This window comes from Balaenoptera musculus, chromosome X (assembly GCF_009873245.2).
Source record: "Balaenoptera musculus isolate JJ_BM4_2016_0621 chromosome X, mBalMus1.pri.v3, whole genome shotgun sequence".
Classification (NCBI taxonomy): Eukaryota; Metazoa; Chordata; class Mammalia; order Artiodactyla; family Balaenopteridae; genus Balaenoptera; species Balaenoptera musculus.
The window spans coordinates 59,082,533-59,100,640 of NC_045806.1; the positions used below are offsets into that span (position 1 = coordinate 59,082,533).

At 36.6% G+C, this 18,108-nt stretch overlaps 1 protein-coding gene across 4 annotated transcripts in view; it reads right to left on the bottom strand.

Moving 5' to 3' along the window:
- Nucleotides 1-351: 351 nt before the first annotated feature.
- PHKA1 (phosphorylase kinase regulatory subunit alpha 1) overlaps nt 352-18,108 on the bottom strand; it is a 140,708-nt gene continuing 122,951 nt past the window's right edge. For 2 of the 4 annotated variants that reach the window (XM_036839369.1, XM_036839366.1), the window contains 7 exons: nt 16,601-16,702; nt 15,555-15,670; nt 15,378-15,425; nt 8,302-8,472; nt 6,089-6,142; nt 4,197-4,397; nt 352-2,990 (listed from right to left, as the gene is read on the bottom strand). In XM_036839369.1, the coding sequence (XP_036695264.1) occupies nt 2,817-2,990; nt 4,197-4,397; nt 6,089-6,142; nt 8,302-8,472; nt 15,378-15,425; nt 15,555-15,670; nt 16,601-16,702 (866 nt within the window). In that variant the 3' untranslated portion in view covers nt 352-2,816. The remainder of the gene's footprint in view (nt 2,991-4,196; nt 4,398-6,088; nt 6,143-8,301; nt 8,473-15,377; nt 15,426-15,554; nt 15,671-16,600; nt 16,703-18,108) is intronic. The other 2 variants (XM_036839367.1, XM_036839368.1) reach the window with 2 other exon arrangements.

An 18,108-nucleotide genomic window follows, 5' to 3' on the forward strand; every position in this document is an offset into this window, starting at 1 on the left:
ACACTTAGGAGAACGAACTGTTTTTAGGTACCCTCCAGTTGTGCAGGAGCACCACCTGCATACAATTATAATGCTGACCAAAAATTAGTCTTATTCATTCATCAGAACAGGTTCCCGACAGATGTCAATAAGCTAGTTTGAATTCAGTGAGCCTAGTTTGAGCAGTCATGCACTTGAATGATAAAACTGCATTTCTTTACATATATTACATACCATATTATATAATGTATAATATATGATTTATGTACTAATATTATTCTACTTTGACCCAGTTATGAGCTTTGACTGTACTGCATAATTAGAGTATGTAAAATAGAGCCATGAAATAAACTCCAATCACAGAAACACATATAAAGTTTTGCACATTGGCACCAGACATGATTTAATTGGAAATTCTAATTTTTTATTCTATTTTCAAAACATAAGTGCTTAAAAAGTGTCCAATGTTGTTTTTTTAGTACCACATGCTTAAAATGAACAAAATATGAATCAAGTTTTCTAAACAGTTGCTTTAAAAGTGAAGTAGCTGTGTATGGGAAGCATAGTGATAGATAACTGCATAAACCCAGAGAAATGTAGCCATCAGGGTCAGTTCAGGTAAATCTGTGTGGGAGGGAGTGGTGGCTTTCAACTGTGCCACTCCAGATGTACTCTCTGTGGCTGGGGTACATTTGCAGCTAGTGAAAAGATAGTTTCAGAACAGGGTGTAAATTTTCTTTATATGTGACCAGAAAATCACGTAATCAGAAAGCTACTTACTGTGTGTTTCCATTTCCTATAAAAGAGGTACTGAAAAGTTTGGCCATCCTTTCTATGTTTCCACTATCTGTTTTCTATCACCCTACTATGCTCATTTATTCATGTGTACTCATAATATTGTCACTGGTTCTGTTACAATTATTTAGAGAGTTCCGCATCCCCATTCTTGGAGAAAAACCTGAAAAAATCTGAAGGAAAATAGGGGATTGAAGTAGGAAGTTATCTGAGTGCAAACAGGGAAATTAGTAGAGTCTTGACAGGAAAAGGAAAATGCTATGGACTGAATGTTCGCATCCCTCCAAAATTCATATCTTGAAGCCTTAATCCCCAATGTGAAGGTATTTGGAGGTGGGAGCCTTTGGGAGGTAATCAGGTAGAGTCCCCATGGTAGGATTAGTGCCCTGAGAAAAAGAGGAAGAGCCGAGAGCTGACTCTCTCTGTGCCATGTGAGGATACAGCAAGAAGGCAGCTATCTACAAACCAGAAAGAGGGCCCTCACCAGACACTGAATCTGCTGGTACTTTGATCTTACATCTCTCAGCCTTCAGAACTGTGAGAAATAAATGTTTGCTCTTTAAGCCACCCTGTCTATGGTATTTTGTTATAGTGGCCTGGAACTGACTAAGACAGAAAGTTAGGAGAAGCATTCTTCACTGGGCTACCTAAACATGAGACTAGGAAAGAGGACTCAAGGAATTCTCCGCTATCTTTTGCGTGTCAGCCTAAGGCCATAGTCACACCCCTCTCCCACACACAACACTCATATTTACATACTTAACTCAGTTTGTCAAATGTAGATAAAGATAGATATACAGACATGTCAAAACTACTTAACATTCAGAAAAATTCCCACGTATGCTTAGACACACATACAAATGCAGGTGTTTACGAGAGACAGATACATGCCTGCAGATATCAAGATATACATAGATATGAACACTAGAATCAGGAAGTAAAAATGTAAGTGAATGAGTTTAAAAGTAGATAGGAGGGCAGGGAGTTAGAGGGGATGGATGCTATAGAGAGTGAATAGGTGAGTGAGACAGAGACCAGGTGAGCACAAAGAAAGAGTGCTCAGTAAAGCAGCTATAGACTGGACTGCTATATTCCTGTTCGCCAAAGACAGAGGCTTCGATTATTCTCTGTGTTGTGTGCTGGCCCTCTCTTCAGAGCCATGGATTAGTGTACAAGGCTCTCTTCAGGGCACTAACCCATCTCTAATTCCTTCTCTGTTCCCTAGGTGTAAGATTCTACCCAGACATCTTCTCTTCTGCCCCCCTCCTTTCTGGAATTGGGCTCCTGGCTCCATTTCTCTGGGTTATTCCGCATTTTCTACTACAAATACATCTTTGAGTACCAGCAATCTTCAAAAAATGTGATTTTAAGTGTTAATACTGAAATCCTTAAATATACACACTGCACTTGCATTTTTTTGATATTTCACCAAAGGGAGAGTAAGAATTATGTGTGCCGATATAGAGAAGGCAAAAGCAGAGACAGTAAGTTCTGCACAGAAAGGAGTTCATCATTCAGTGTGAGGCAGCATGTGAGTAAAGAAGAAAACCATGATCTGGTACTCTTTTCCCAAGAAAAGGCACTTAGGATAGATATTTCCAATTTATAGCAGCATAAAGTCCAACAATGTAGGGTTTACTCACTTGAAATAATGTTCCAAAGCACCCACCACTCATTCACACAATGAACCAAACATAAGAAAAATCAAACTTTAGGAATAAGTTATTATTAACACCTGCTCCCCAAACAGGAGTTAGAAAACTAAGTTTGTAACAGATCTAGAGAATAAAAACACATGCAAACTTTTATGAACCATGAAAGAATTAAGGCCCGCACTGAAAAGCCTGGGTGAGCAGATGCCTCCAGGCAAGGGTTCACATCTTCTACACCAGTTAGTTTATCAGAAAAGTTCGTTCTTCTTGGGAGGGATGGGTTGGAAAGGGGCACGGTTGGGAGTGATCAGGCCATCACATTTCAGTTCCATGCACAATGAGGCAGGAGCCAGCTGTCAAAAGGCTCCCAGCAGCCAGGGCCTAGAGGCCTCACTGCATGGCACAGATGCTGTGAGGCAGGAACTCCTGCACGTAGGTGGCAGCTGCCTTGGAGAGGTAGGTCATGGTGCCAAACCTGCCACTGGGTGCACTGTCATACAGAAGAGTACAGATGCCAGATGCAGGATCCTTTGCCAACATGGTATCATCTGCGCCGAGGGTTTTCTGTTTGGTTTTTAAGGGTGGGAGAACACAGGGGAAAGGAAAAATTACTAATCCTACTAATTAAAGTCCTGATTAGAATAACTCAGAGCCTCCTCCCCATCACCAACTAGTTGGATCTTAGGCTGTTTAGACAGGAAGGGATCAGGGTTATGCACAAAATGGTGACTATGAGTTTCTATATATGCATTTTTCACTAGAGCCTAAAATCACATGAAATTATTTTTAAAGCATTAATTGTTTCGAATTTTTGAAAGTTAAATATAATAGGTAATTAGAGTTGTGTTTGTTAAAGAGTCAAATGTTAATACTTACAAATCACCCTAGAGGGACTTTGGTCTGAATCCTTCTAGTACCAATGATTTCAGCATGTATTATTTTATCTTGCATTTCATCATTATTTCTATCTAAGTCGACTTAATTCAAATAGACCTCAAGCTTTCCAATCTAGAGTCTATGCCTAAAAGGGATCACATTTTCTGCTACAACGAACTAAGAGCAATCAGAATATTTAAAATTAGGACTGTCCTAGAAAATCCTTGAAAAGTCCTAGAGAAACTTCTAATTTCCTTTGCATTCCCCCCCAGGGCCTAATAGAATGAAACACTGATTACATGTTTTGGAGACTGTTCTATTTACAGCAGTGCATGTCCTTCACTTTATGTGTTCCTACTCTTAATCTAGGAAACCTTTGGAAAGCTTTCAATAGTTTGCATTTTTAAAATGTGCTTAATTTCCTGCAATAAGATTTATTAAGAAAATAAGGAAATGTAGAATTAAAAGTTTCACTTTAATATTTTCCTACAGGTAAGAGAGAAAAGCAAAACCAAAACAAAACCAAAATCAAATCTTCTCTTTTCCTTAATAGTCCAGAAAGGATATACCACCCAATAGTTTCTTATTAAGTCCTTATCGCTACAAAAAGTAGTGTGATAAAAGTAGTCTGAAATATGACGAAAAGCATAAAAGTCTCCTGAGTTCCAGGCAACTTTACCATGTAACACAACCACAAAACTCATGGTAAAAGACAGAGGTCATCCCGCAGCTTACTTCTTTTACAGATAGAGCTCAGAGCCACTACGAAGGGGGCCTAGAAAAGAGCTATGAGGAAGAGGACACAAGAAAGTGACCTTGGCTTCTTGAAGAGCTCTGAATGCAGCCAGGTTAGTATCAGACATTCCTCTTTGAGAAAACAACAGGTTTGCCTACCTGTTCTTGAAGAAACAAGTCATTGGCAATATGCACTATTTTTTCCACAGCAATGATGCTTCCAATACTATGAATTTCAATGTCTGCCATCATGGTGAGGACAAGGATGGCTTCAACCAGAAGCTGGCGGTACTCCGGCTGAGGTACACGATTCAGGACAGACTCCACGTGAACAGAGAATTTAATCTCGCCTGGAGTCATCTGTGATAGAGAAAAAGAAAATCACTTCCTAAGAGCCCATCATGCAGGAGACATCAATTACCTATTCTGAAAGGCAGAAGAAATACTGTAGCCAAGAGCACTGCTTCAGTCTCCTTTAATGTAATTGAGTGAGTAAATAGGTTCAATCTTTTTTTTGAAGGCAATCTGGCAAGCATAACAAGAGTCATAAAAGTATCAATGCCCTCTAACCCATAATCCTCCTTCTGGAAGTTCATCCTAAGGAAATAGTTCAAGAGAGAAGAAAAGCCCTATGTGCAAGAGTGTTTTATAGCAGCATTAGTCACAAGTGGAAAACTAGAGGTAATCTAAACATGGGAATGGATGTGTAAATAATGGCATATCATGGTACAGCAACTTCATGAGTTTCTATAGAATCATTAAAAGAATAAATAAGATGACTGTGGATAAAGGAAAAATCTAAGTAGAAACTAAAATTGTATATACGTGATGATGAGGATTATGTAAAACATTTATATACTGTTAGATTAAAAAGGGCATGAAGAAATATAAAGTTATTTTAGGGTGAAGGGGATTGAGGACTAATTTTTGGTAAAACTGTATTAAGTATATACTTTAGGGTGGCAATGTAGATTTGGAGTCTAAAGACCTGGGTTCAAGTCCTGTCTTCATCAGTTACTGGTTCTATGACCTTGGACAATTCACTTCTCTAAATTTGTATGCTTATCTGTGAACTGGGAACTACAATCCCTTCCTTAGCTATCTCACATAGTTGTGCTGAAGATCAAATTAAAGACTGTGTAAAGGTGTTTTGCAGACTCTTAAAGGTACATTCAGGTATGTATTATTATTAATTCTGTTAACATTTCAATCTTGCTTAAAGGCAGAGAGAAGACCAAGAGAGGACACAGTGTTCTTTACTAGGGAAGAGGCTTCTAGGCAGGAGTGGAGCCCTGAAACACAGCATTAGCTTTCTGTACCCACCCTTGCAGCCATGATCTGCAAGAACTCCAGAGTTTTTGAGAATTTTCTACTATCCAGTCTTACTATTCCCAGCTTCCCAATTCTAGCTCCTTTGTTGATTTTGTATAAAAGCTATTTCTTTATAATTTCAGTGTGATTGGGCAAAAAGCAAAATATAAAAGCACCTCCTAATCTATGTCTGTGGTTCATGGCAATGTTTTCCAACCATGGTGATATATCAGAATTATTCTAAGGATTTTTTTTAAAGTACAGGTGCTCATGCCCCATCCCTGGAGAGTCTAATCCACTGAATTGGAGATAGGAGCTCAGGTTACTGTGACATATAGTTAGAGCTAAGGACCACTGGCTTATGATCACTGGTTTATAGTCTACAAACATCTTAGTAGAGAAAGGTAGGGATGAGCAGGTTGGGGACATGAGAAGTCATTCATTCATTCATTCTTAGATTTCTATCTCATCTGCCATTTCTAACTCTGGCAACACTCACATAAATCAGCCTAACTTAATCAACCATTAAAAGAAACTGCCTTTATATAATTAATGTAATACATAATTATTCTCTAATATCCCCATTCTATTTTTTAAGAACATTCTCTCCTTTCTTCCAATGCATTTCTTGTTCAGTTGATTTATAAAAACATAGATTTGTTATTTTGAAAAGTGATCACTGAAATACTTTAGCCAGACAAGCTATCAATCACATAAATGTGAAAGACACAGAATCTTACCTCTCTAGTGGTTGAAGAAGGAAGAACAAAACCTTCCACAGAAAGTCCATGACACTGCAAAACAGCAAAAACATCACCCAGGATATGCTGACAACTGGGAGACTGTAAGGAGACACTTAGTATTTCTAAGTGTGTTCCACTGGGTAGATGCTGAGTAATCACAGGCCAGTGAAAGGCCCTGCAGCCCACGGGTCTTTGCCAAGGGGTTGCGCTTACTGTGTGGCAAGAAGCAGGGTTGGACTATAGGGAACTCAAGGTTCATCCTCTACTTAGGGGAGTGGAAGGGTCGGGAAGATCTACCTGCTGGGATAGTCTAGTCCTAAAGATTCAGAGACTATCTGGGAGGATACCACGGTAGGTCCCAGAGCCATCACAAATAGACTTTCAGAAAGATTTTTTTAGGCTGAAGAGAAAAAACTCAAGATATGCATTTACCAGACATGCATAGTTATATTTTCTAGTTAAGCATCCCCCATCAGCACTCCTGATCCCCTCACTTTGCTCTACTTTCTCTACAGTACTTGTCATCTTTCAACATTCTGTATAGTTTACTTATTTATTATGTTTCTTATTTATTGTCTCTCCTTAGTAGAATGTAAGTTCCATAAGGACAGAGATTGTCATCTGTTTTGTTTTCTGTTGTATTCCTGTGAGCACCTAGGACATTGCCTAGTGCGTGGCAGATGCTCAAGAAATACTATATGAACGAATGATATTTTATCTTCCCCCCACCATCAATTCAATTATTAAAAAGCAGTGGGAATTAATGACTTGCCATTTTAGATTTTAAATAAATCAAAATATTATATATTAAACCACAGATAAATATTCCAATCCAACAAGTTTATCGACCCTACCAGACACTTCCATTCCATGCTCCATATGCCAAATAACAATCTTTGTACAGAGAATTACCAGCCTTGAAACATATGTGCAGAGTGATTATGTTACATTCATACTATGAAAGGAATGGAATGAAAAAAAAACAGACGGCATTTGTTTTTCCCCTTTACATTAGGATTTCAAGTTCATGCTTTGATTCTGCCACAAAATACCCAATTTTCCTAGTCAGACTTGAATGTTCCTTCCCTTGTATTCTCACAGCCTTCTGGTTTTGCACTCTTATCATAACACTTTTGGCCTTGCATTATAGCTGCTATGTAAGAAGATAACTATGGATTAAACTCTTTGATGACAAGAACAGACACTTTCCATGGTATCTGGGTAGAAGAGCACCTACTACATGTAGTCTGTGAAACTGAATTGCCATAAGCCAGGCAGAGCTGGAGAGATACAGCACATATCTGTTACCACTGTGCTATAGCAGTTAAATGGAAGGAAAATAACCGATAGGTACTCTTTGAAAGGAAGATCGCCAGAGTTGATAGTTCGAGGAATCAAATTTCACCTTTCCAAAGGATCACCTGATTATGTCCCTGGAAGAATATCAGTGTGCTAAGGGGAGAAACGTAACTAAAGGTTTTGAAGTCCTGGTTGAAGTGTTCTTCAGGTCATTACCAAGGGCAATGAAGCAAAAAGTGGCACCTATGAGACTATGAATGAGATCTATGAATGAGTACAATAGTCTTCTTGGCCTTCTAAATCTGTCACAATCATAATGGTGTGATGTCCCCTTGAATGTCTTTGGCAAACTAGGCCTTTGACAGAAAAACAAAAATTGGTCACACCAGTAGAGTCTTTGGACTATCAGCATCACTATGACTGCATTTATTTAGTAGTTTTCATCCAAGAAAAAAAATAGGTAAGAGCATCTCATAAAGCTTCCCAGATGCCACAGTTTTACTGTAGTAACATTTGTTATTAACAGCACATTGCTACAAATAACATTTCTACTCTACAATAGCTACAAAGAAAGTGAGTCTTTATCACCACATTCATTTGATTAGCAGTAAATGTATCACAATGTCCCACAATGTCCAACCATGGCCAAAAAGCAGAGAAGTGATGATTTTTGAAATCTCATTTATAAATACTGCAACAGTAACAGTTATGGAGAGAGACTAAGTTATCAGTAATGTCAAAATAACAAATCAACTGTTTCATTTTAATGTTTTCTTCTAGGTTTTATCCGTAAGAGCGCATGACTTTTATATAATTGCAGCGATATCATAGTCATGTCATATCTCAGACAAGGAGACTGATAATTTCATGGGGCGTGAAATAAAGAGACATCTACAGTGTATTATGCTCACCTTCTGCAAAACTTTCCATACTTTTTGATAAAATCCAATTGGGACTCTGTTTAGTGCTCCATCCAGCCTTCTTCGGCGTTGCCATTGACCTTGACGACTATCTTTAGATGTCTGTTGACCACATCCACTAGGGAAGGACCCAATACTTGGACTCATAGAGGTTCCAGGTGACTTGGGAGAAAAGTAGAGGAAAGAACATAAATCAAGAGTTATCTCTGTTTCTATGATTAAAGTACTATAGCACAATGAATAATAAACACACTCAGCAGAATTATAAACCACAAATTAAGTGTAACACCCAAGACAAAAAGGTTATAGTGAAGCTAGAAGACTTATGAGTAGCTAGCAGCAATGTAAACAGGTATGATCCTTTTAGAAAGCATCTAGTGATACATAAGAAGAGCCATAAAAATACTGATGACATGGGAGGTTCTTCACTGTCTCTTTGCCAGGTTATTTCTGTTAAACTTCTAACTGGTCTATGGCTTGGTTTGTTGCTCCCATAGGCTATAACACAAGCCTCAATGTAAAAGAATTGAAATAAGACACAAAGTATATTATCTTACTACAATGAAATTAAATTAGAAATCAGTAACAAAAGGAAATTTGGTAAATTTACAAATATGTGGAAATTAGAGAACACATCCCTAAATAACCAGTGGGTTAAGAAAGAAATCACAAGGAAAATTAGAAAACACTCTGAGATGAATGATAATGGAAACACAACAAACCAAAACTTATGGGATGCAGCTAAAACAGTGCTTAAAGAGAAGTTTATTTTATAAATGCTTGTATTAAAAAAGAAGAAAGATCTCAAATCAATAACCAAACCTTCTACCTTAAGACAATGAAAAAAAGAAGAAGAGCAAACTAAACTGAAAGCAAAGAGAAGAAAATAACAAAAACTGTAACAGAAAGAAAAATGAATAACCAAAAATAAGAGAAAAATCAATGAAACCAAAAATTTGTTTCTTTGAAAATAAACATCAAAAATTGACAAATATTTAGCTAGACATACCCAAAAAATAAAAAAAAAGAAATATAATAAAGTCAGGAAGAAAGAGAGGACATCACTTCCAACCTTAAAGAAATAGAAAGGATTGTAAGGATATACCATTGGCAGTCACATGTCAACAAATTATTGATATATAACTTAGATGAAAACCACAAGTTCCTAGAAAGACACAAACTATCCAAATGGACTCCAGAAGAAACAAAATCCGAATAGATTTATAACAAAGAGATATAACTAGTAATTACAAAACTTTCACAGAGAGAAGTCCAGGTACAGGTGGCTTCACTGGCTAATACTACCAAACATCTGAAGAAGAATTAATATCACTTCTTCACAAACACTTCCAAAAAAGAGAAAAGGAAGGAACTTCCCAACTTATTCTATGAGGCCAGTATTAGCCTTACACCAAAATCAGACAAAGACATCACAAGAAAACTACAGATCAATACCCCTTATGAACACAGATACAAAGATCCTCAACAAAACACTAGCAAACCTAAAAATTCAGCAACATATAAAAAAGATTATACACCTTTTAATACACATGATGACGTAGAATTTATTCCAGGAGTTCAAGGTTGTTTTAACATCTGGACATCAATCAATGTAATACACCCTATCAACAGAATAAAGGATAAAACCCATATCATCCTAAAGATGCAGAAAAAGCATTTAATAAATTCTAATACCCCTTCAATGATAAAAAACACTCAACAAACTGGGAACAAAGGGGTTCTTCCTAAATCTAATAGAGGGCACCTACAAAAAACCCACAGTTGACATCATAATGAATGGTTGATGACTGAATGTTTTCCCTCCTAAGATCAGAACAAGACAAAGATGTTCAACCTTGCTACTACTATTCAGTATTGTACTGGAGGCTCTATCCAGGGCTATTAAGAAAGAAAATAAAAGTCATTCAGAGTGGAAAGTCATTTGCAGATGACATGATCTTGTATATAAGGAATTCACTATAAAACAATTAGAACTAATAAATGAGTTCAGTGAGGCTGCACGATATAAGATCAATATACACACAAATTAATTGTATTTCTAAACAGTAGCAATCAACAATCTGAAAATGAAATTAAGAAAACAATTTCATTTAAGACAGCATTAAAAAGAATAAAATACTTAGGAATAAATTTAACGAAAGAAGTGTAAAACATACACTCTGAAAACTACAAAACCTGTTGAAAGAAATTAAAGACCTAAATAAATAGAGATCCTATTTTCATGGATCAGAAGGCTTAATATTGTTAAAATGGTAATACTCTCAAAACTGATCTATAGATTGAACACAATCTTCATCAAAATCCCATTGGGTTCTTTGCAGAAATTGACAAGCTTATCCTAACATTCATGTGGAAATTCAAGGGACCCATGATAGCTAACACAATCTTAAAAAAGATCAAAGTTGGAGGACTCACAATTCCCAACTTCAAAATTTATTATAAAGCTACAGTAATCAAGACTGTGTCAAGAGACACTGCTTTGGGAAAACAAGTGTTCTCCTTACTTGCTGCAAGTAATAAATCCTTCCTTCTCTGGAAAAAAAAAACAAAAGGCTGCGTCATACAGGCATAGGCTAGGCATGTAGATCAGTGAAATAAAATTGGGAGTTCAGAAATAAACCACTGCATTTTGGTCAGTTTTTAACAAGGGTGTCAAGAAAAGTAAACGGAGGAAAGATAGTCTTCTATCTAAGAGATAGTGCTGGAACGACTGGATAGTCACATTCAAAAGAATGAAGTTGGACCCCCTACTACACACCATACACAAAAATTAAGTCCAAATGGGTTACTGTGCAAAAAAGAGTTAACATAGCAGGCCAGAAATGCTATTCTTGGAAAGGCCTGATTATAAGATTGGCCCTTGGTTGGCATTTGGAAAGCTGGATTTTGGGAGGGTTTCCACCATTCTCAGAATTGATTAACAGTGGCTTATTGTGCCTAAACTGTTTGTGGAAACACTATGGTTTATGTTGAACATTTGCTTTCCCTCTGGGAGTCTAGAGTTTTGGTACATGCCAGACAGAGGCTGTTTATGTGACCAGCCCCCAGTAAAAACCCTGGGTGCTGAGTCTTAAATGAGCTTCCCTGGTTGGCAATATTTCATACATGTTGTCACAACTCATTGCACGGGGAATTGCATCCTGTGTGACTTCACTGGGAGAGTACTCTGGAAGCTGGTGCCTGTTTTTCCTGGACTTTGTCCAATGCACATTTTCCCTTTGCTGATTTTGCTTTGTATTCATTTGCTGTAATAAGTCATAGCTTTGAGTATGCTTAGTCCTGTGAGTCCTCCTAGTGAATCACTGAACCCGAGAGGTGGTCTTGGGGACCCATAAACATAATTATAGACCTAATTGTAAGAGCTAAAACTATAAAACTCTTAAAAAATAGGAATAAATCTTTGTGACCTTGGGCTAGGCAAAGCCTTCTTAGATAGGACACTAAAAGAAAAATTAGATGAACTGGACTTCACCCGAACTAAAAACTTCTGTTCTTCAAATGACACTATCAAGAAAGTAAATTCCGTGGTTGATATTCTTCAGAGAAAAAAAAAAAGTGAAAAGCAACACATAGAATGGGAAAAACTATGTGCCAATCACATATCTGATAAGGGACTTGTATCCAGAATACATAAAGAACCTTTAGGGACCTGTATCCAGAATATATAAAGAATCTTTACAACTCAACAATAAAAAGACAAATAACCCAATTAACAAATGGGCAAAGGATCTGAATGGACATTTCTCCAAAAGAAGATAGACAAATAGTCAATTGGCACATGAAAAGATGTTTAATATCATAAGCCATTAGGGAAATGCAAATCAAAACCACAGTGAGATACCACTTCATACCCACTAAAATGGCTAGAATCAAAAAGATGGACAATAGCAAGGATTGGTGTGGATATGAAGAAATTGGAACCCTCAGACATTGCCAGTGGGAATGTAAAATGGTACAGTCCCCTTTGAAAAACAATTTGGCAGTTCCTCATGCTAAACATTGTTACCAAATGACCCAGCACTTCTTCTAGATGTATATCCAAGAGAAATAAAAACATATGTCCACACAAAAACTTGTACATGAAGGTTCATAGCAGCGTTATTCGTAACAGCCAAAAACCAGAAACAACCCAGATGTTCATCAACTGATGAATGGATAAATAAAATGTGGTGTATATCAATACAGTAAGGTATTGTTCAGCAATATAAAGGAATGAAGTATTGGTACATGCTACAACATAAAACTTACAAAAGTAAAGGACAAAATACATTGGGGAAAGTGTTTCTTTGACAGTTTAGATTCAGAAATAAATATAAAATAAAAAGAAGGTAATAGAAATATTTTCTGAGAAAAGAACTTCTTACATTTTAATTTGGATCAAATGCCTATATCACCACTGCTATGTCAAAGAGAAAAGTGTCCTAAGGCATTTCTATTGGCCAGTGACTATCACACTGATGTACCAAGTAGATGAACTCCATCTGATTTATCTTCATTGTCTTCGTCTCTACCATCAAGATCCTAGGCTGCTGAGAGTGGAGTCAAACCACAAAGGCTATTCAGACTGTTTTCCAAAACCAAATATCAATAGTTCTGAGCTTTTAGATTAACTCCTGCTCTGTGCCTCTGTCTTCCTTTATTAATGTAGATATGACAAAGTTGGCCAAGTCATACTACACTAATTCATTACAGGGTATATACTTGGTTAAAGTCAATAGAAATACCAATATTGTTTCCAATAGTTTTCCATTTTTTGTTTGGTTGTCATCTGGCCTTAATCTCTTCAGCCTAAGAAATCTGAAATCATAGGCCATTATGGATCATTGATTTAAACCAAGGAAACTAAATCAGAGATCAGTCTTCCTAAACTGTAAGCATCATGAGGGCAAGGACCACATCTGTTTTGTTCACTACTGTATTTCCAGTGCCTGGCACAAAATTGGCACTCAATTAATATTTACAAATGAATAAACAATAAGAATAGGTAACCCAGTGGTTTTCAAACTTAAAAGTGCATCAGAATCACCCAGAAAGCTTATTAAAACACAGATTGCTGGGCCTCACCTCAGTCTTTCTGATTCAGTAGGCCTAGGATGGGAACCAATATTTTACATCTCTAACAAGTTCCCAGCGGATACCGATGCTTTCCAGTGCCTGGCACACAGCAAGCATTTAATTAATTATAATAGTTGAAAGAATAAATGACTGAACAGATACTTAACAAATAAATACTTATTAAATTGAATTTTGTTTTCTGAAATGGAAAAGAGGTTGGAGTTGAGCCCCCTCACCTGCCTTTTTGGAAAAGAAATGGAAAGATATCACCCTGCATGAAGTTGATTTATAAGTATAAATTTTACTTTTTGATTCATTTTTTTCAGTCAATCAGATTGTCATATAATACAAGATAACAGCAGTTACCAGAAAAAACAGTGACATCAAATCTACACCCAGGGGATGACCACCATTGGGCTATGAAAAATATTTGAGAAAATAAATTTTTAAAAGGGATGAGGCAAGGAAAACATTATGTGTTTTTAAAAGTTATTAGTAGAGTAAAATTATAGACTATTCAAGTAACTAGCCAGCATGTTATCATTAAAAAAGCTGATGAAATAGTCTGACTCTAGAAGTCATGGTAAAGGGTAAAATAAATAAAACTACCTTACAAGTATTTTTTCTATAATCAGAAAAGAGGGCATTGGTGAGTGGCAGAGAAAAGGGCTTAGAACAATACAAAATACCAGACAGGCAGGTGAGGGGGAAATCAGTATTTAGAAGAAAGAAAGTAATGAAAATTTAGAGCTCTCAATCCTCTAAATTACAGTCCTAATGATTTTGGCTTTCTTAAAGTCCTATAGGTAGTGTATGTGTAAAAAAAATTAAATGATATAGCTGGGTGGGTAGGTCAAGTCCTTAATATCATACTAATCTAGCTGGGAACATGGACTTCAAGTTCTAAATATATAATGAACTTGTAAGTAATACTCTGTGACTATAAACAACCATGAAGTATTTAGCCAATCACTCTCAACCAAAACAAGGACTGTTTACCAGGAACATCACTTTAACTCTTCAGTATGAAATGTAGTTCTTTAACCTTTCAGATAGGAAAATGTTCAGATTATCCAAATTGTCTAGGAAAAAACCTGTAAAGTGAACACTTTTCTATCACAAGGCCCTTTCTTATTCCATTCTGGTCTTGTACTTGCATAATATAAACGTAAAAGGGTATCTGATAGGTATATCTAAATTAAGTTTACTTCAAATTAAACATCAAGCATTGGCTCTTTATTTTCCTAAATGGTTTCTGACTCCTAAAACAAACAGATACGCAAGCACACAAACAAGCAAAATTTCCATTTTGCCTTTCCTCTTCTGGACGTGTTTTAATATCGTAAGCTAGCATAAGCTTTCTATTTTGAAAGTAGAAGGAGTAATTTTAAGCTTTTCATTAAAAGACTTTGAAATCACACCATTTCCCAGAGTTTTGAAAAACACTACGGAAGTTTGTGTTAATTATTTCTTTGTATAACACAATAACTCATCTATTCTCATCTTCAAGGAAAAAATTAGTGACAGCCTACAGTATGATGTTTGGTGACTCCCACCAACTCCCAGATTGATTTATATGTTTTTCCTCTATGTGTTCACAACACCTTTCATATACCTCTATCATGACAATGATAAAAATCTAATTTCTGGACAATAACTGAAAATAGATGTTTAAAAAAGCCCTTACCTAGTCTGGTTCTTAAAAGTAAGAAATGTAAGTCTACTTTCATAAAGAAAATTAATTCCAAAATTATGTATTAATCCTAACAAGAGGAATTCAAGGTTTCAATTTCTTGCTATCAGAAACAAGTTACTTTCCTCTTAAAATCAGCAAGATAGTTTGGTCCAGAAAAACGAAAGCTATCTACAGAAAGATTGCTAAAAAGGAGAATCAAACAAGCTACTATGTGGCTTATCCTATTTGTAAAAAAGCCATAAGCTCATGCATGTTTTATAGAAATACAGGTTAATCTATGTTAAAGGATCCCTACTTGCTTCACCTGACTCTCAGTTGAGATAGACAGTCTACGAAAGTCCACCTGAAAAATAAATGGCTCAAATTAAACTCAGAATATGAAACAAAATACATGATCTTAACAAAGTCTGAGTCCAAAAGAATGTTCTTAAATATGAAAGTATCCCAGCTCAGTTCCCAAGTAGTATCTTACCTGCTTTATCTCACTTTTTAACTGCATAATCCCAGTTCGTTCTGGTTTGGTTGCTCCAACAGCACCAATCTCACGGATAGAAATAGCAGGGCTGATATTTGAATCAGTGGGACGAACTATATAGCATGACAGATTAAAGAGAAAGAGGGACGATAATCAGGTTCAAATTGTTTTCTCCACCACATTTAAAAGACTTAGATGTATGTCCTCCTTTTATGTTAGTAATAATAAAAACCAAACAACCAACTAAACCTTGCTATTCAAAGTGTGGTCCACAGGCCTGCAGCATTAGCTTCACCTAGAAGATTGTTAGAATTTTAGGCCCAACTCTAGACCTACTGAATTAAAGCCTGCAGTTTAGCAAGAAACCCAGGTGATTCTTATGAACAGTAAGGCTTGAGGAACACTGCTTTATAACACGCTAAGGTCTAGTATCCATCCATCTGACATTATATATTTATTTATTTTAAGTCTAAAAGTTAAGCATGAGAGATAACTCTTTTCATTTGCTCTGATGTTTTAGGTACTTGATATCAAATACCACTTACCAAACCACCAAGTGCAGGTGTAAGGTTAATTTGTGATAGACCCCTAAATGTATTTGAATTTAAAAGTGAAAGGATATATCAGGTGCACTGTAGCAGCTACACACACACACACACACACACACACACACACACACACACACACACACCCCACTATAAGTGCTACTGAATTATTGCCAACTGGAATACAAGAAAGTTTCAGATGATACAGGTTGCTAGTTGTCCTAAAGTAGAGTCTTAAGATAATGCAAGGGAATGTATAAAACAGTCCAAAACAAAATATGCTAGTAATCTACTTAATTGACATATCATTTAAGGGAAAAAAAGACACACAGTGGTTTCCAAATCTTGTTCCAGAAGACAGCTTTGGTTTTAACTTTCATATACTGGGGTCCTATTTATTTGGGAGAAAAGTTCCTCTGATAAAAGAAAACCACTTTAAAATCAATAAGACATTTAAAACAAACATTCTGAAATAGAAATGCAGTGATTCAACCTTACCGCTTCGTTCCACACCAAACTCCTTGCCACTGAGAATGTGATGCAGGAGGTTCTTCATGGCTGAAGGACTGAGACTCATCAGGCCATCTGTGGCTTCCTCAGCTACTCAGCAGAAATGTTAGAACAGAGGGATTTCTAATTGACCTGCCACTCTCACCCTATTTTTTCTCTATTTCCTTTCTTGCTTAGAATTTCTGAGTCACTTGATTGGAAGAAAAAACGCAGACGTAGAGAATGGACTTGAGGACACAGGGAGAGGGAAGGGTAAGCTGGGACGAAGTGAGAGAGTAGCACTGACATATATACAGTACTGAATGTAAAATAGCTAGCTAATGGGAAGCAGCCGCATAGCACAGGGAGATCAGCTCGGTGCTTTGTGACCACTTAGAGGGGTGGGATAGGGAGGGTGGGAGGGAGACACAAGATGGAGGGGATATGCGGATATATGTATACATATAGCTGATTCACTTTGTTATACAGCAGAAACTAACACAACATTGTAAAGCAATTATACTCCAATAAAGATGTTAAAAAAAATAAATTTCCAGCACCATACTGCCTAGGCATTCATCCTCCAACAGATTCTTAATAATTTAAGGACTGATTATCCAGTTTATGGATTAACTAGGCCCTTGATTTCTTCTTCACCCCTCTTCCACATCATTAGGATACTCAGTAGAATCTTTATTTGAAAGTGGGAAGAATGAAAGGAGCACAATGGAACTGGAAACCAGTTGGAGAAAGCAATGATTGTATCTATGAAGATGGGCTAAAATAATCAAAACTTCTCTCCATCTGGAAATATGGGGATTTAAAAAGAGAATAGATATGAATCTATGAAATTATGAAGAATATTGAGAAGATAACTTGAATTTGTTCATCAACATCAGATACCTATTATGAGTTTACTACATGTAGGTCATGATTTTAAGCAATGTTAGTACAAACAGGTATGACATGGTACTTGACCTTGTGAGGCTGACCAACTATTTGGGAGAGACTGGACATGTAAACAAGATAAACAACAGTAAAACATGGCATGGCTATACTAAGTGCCAAATGAGAGGTATAGACAATAAATGCTTTGGAAATAAGAGGAGACATCAATCTCCAAGGATGGGGACTGATAAAATTAGTGGGAAGTACTGTTGAAGTGGGAGGTAGAGGCCAGACTGTTGAGGGTCTTGAATATCAGACCCAGGGATCTTGACTTTATCCTAGAAGAAATAAATAGCCATGGTTTGATGAATCCACAAGAAAAAAAATATCTGTAATGGGCAATTAAGGAAAAGTGAAGAATGTTTGGGGATTTATCCCTTCTTGAGGTTTATTATTGAATAATCAGACTCTCATAAAACATCACTTGATACCAAAGCTTGAGAAAAAAAATATATATATATACATGTAATCTTATAACAATGTGCTGAACTGGCGATCATTTGGAATCAAGCAGACTTGGACTCAAATTTCACTATTTATCAGTTATGTAACTTTGGGCAAGTTATTAA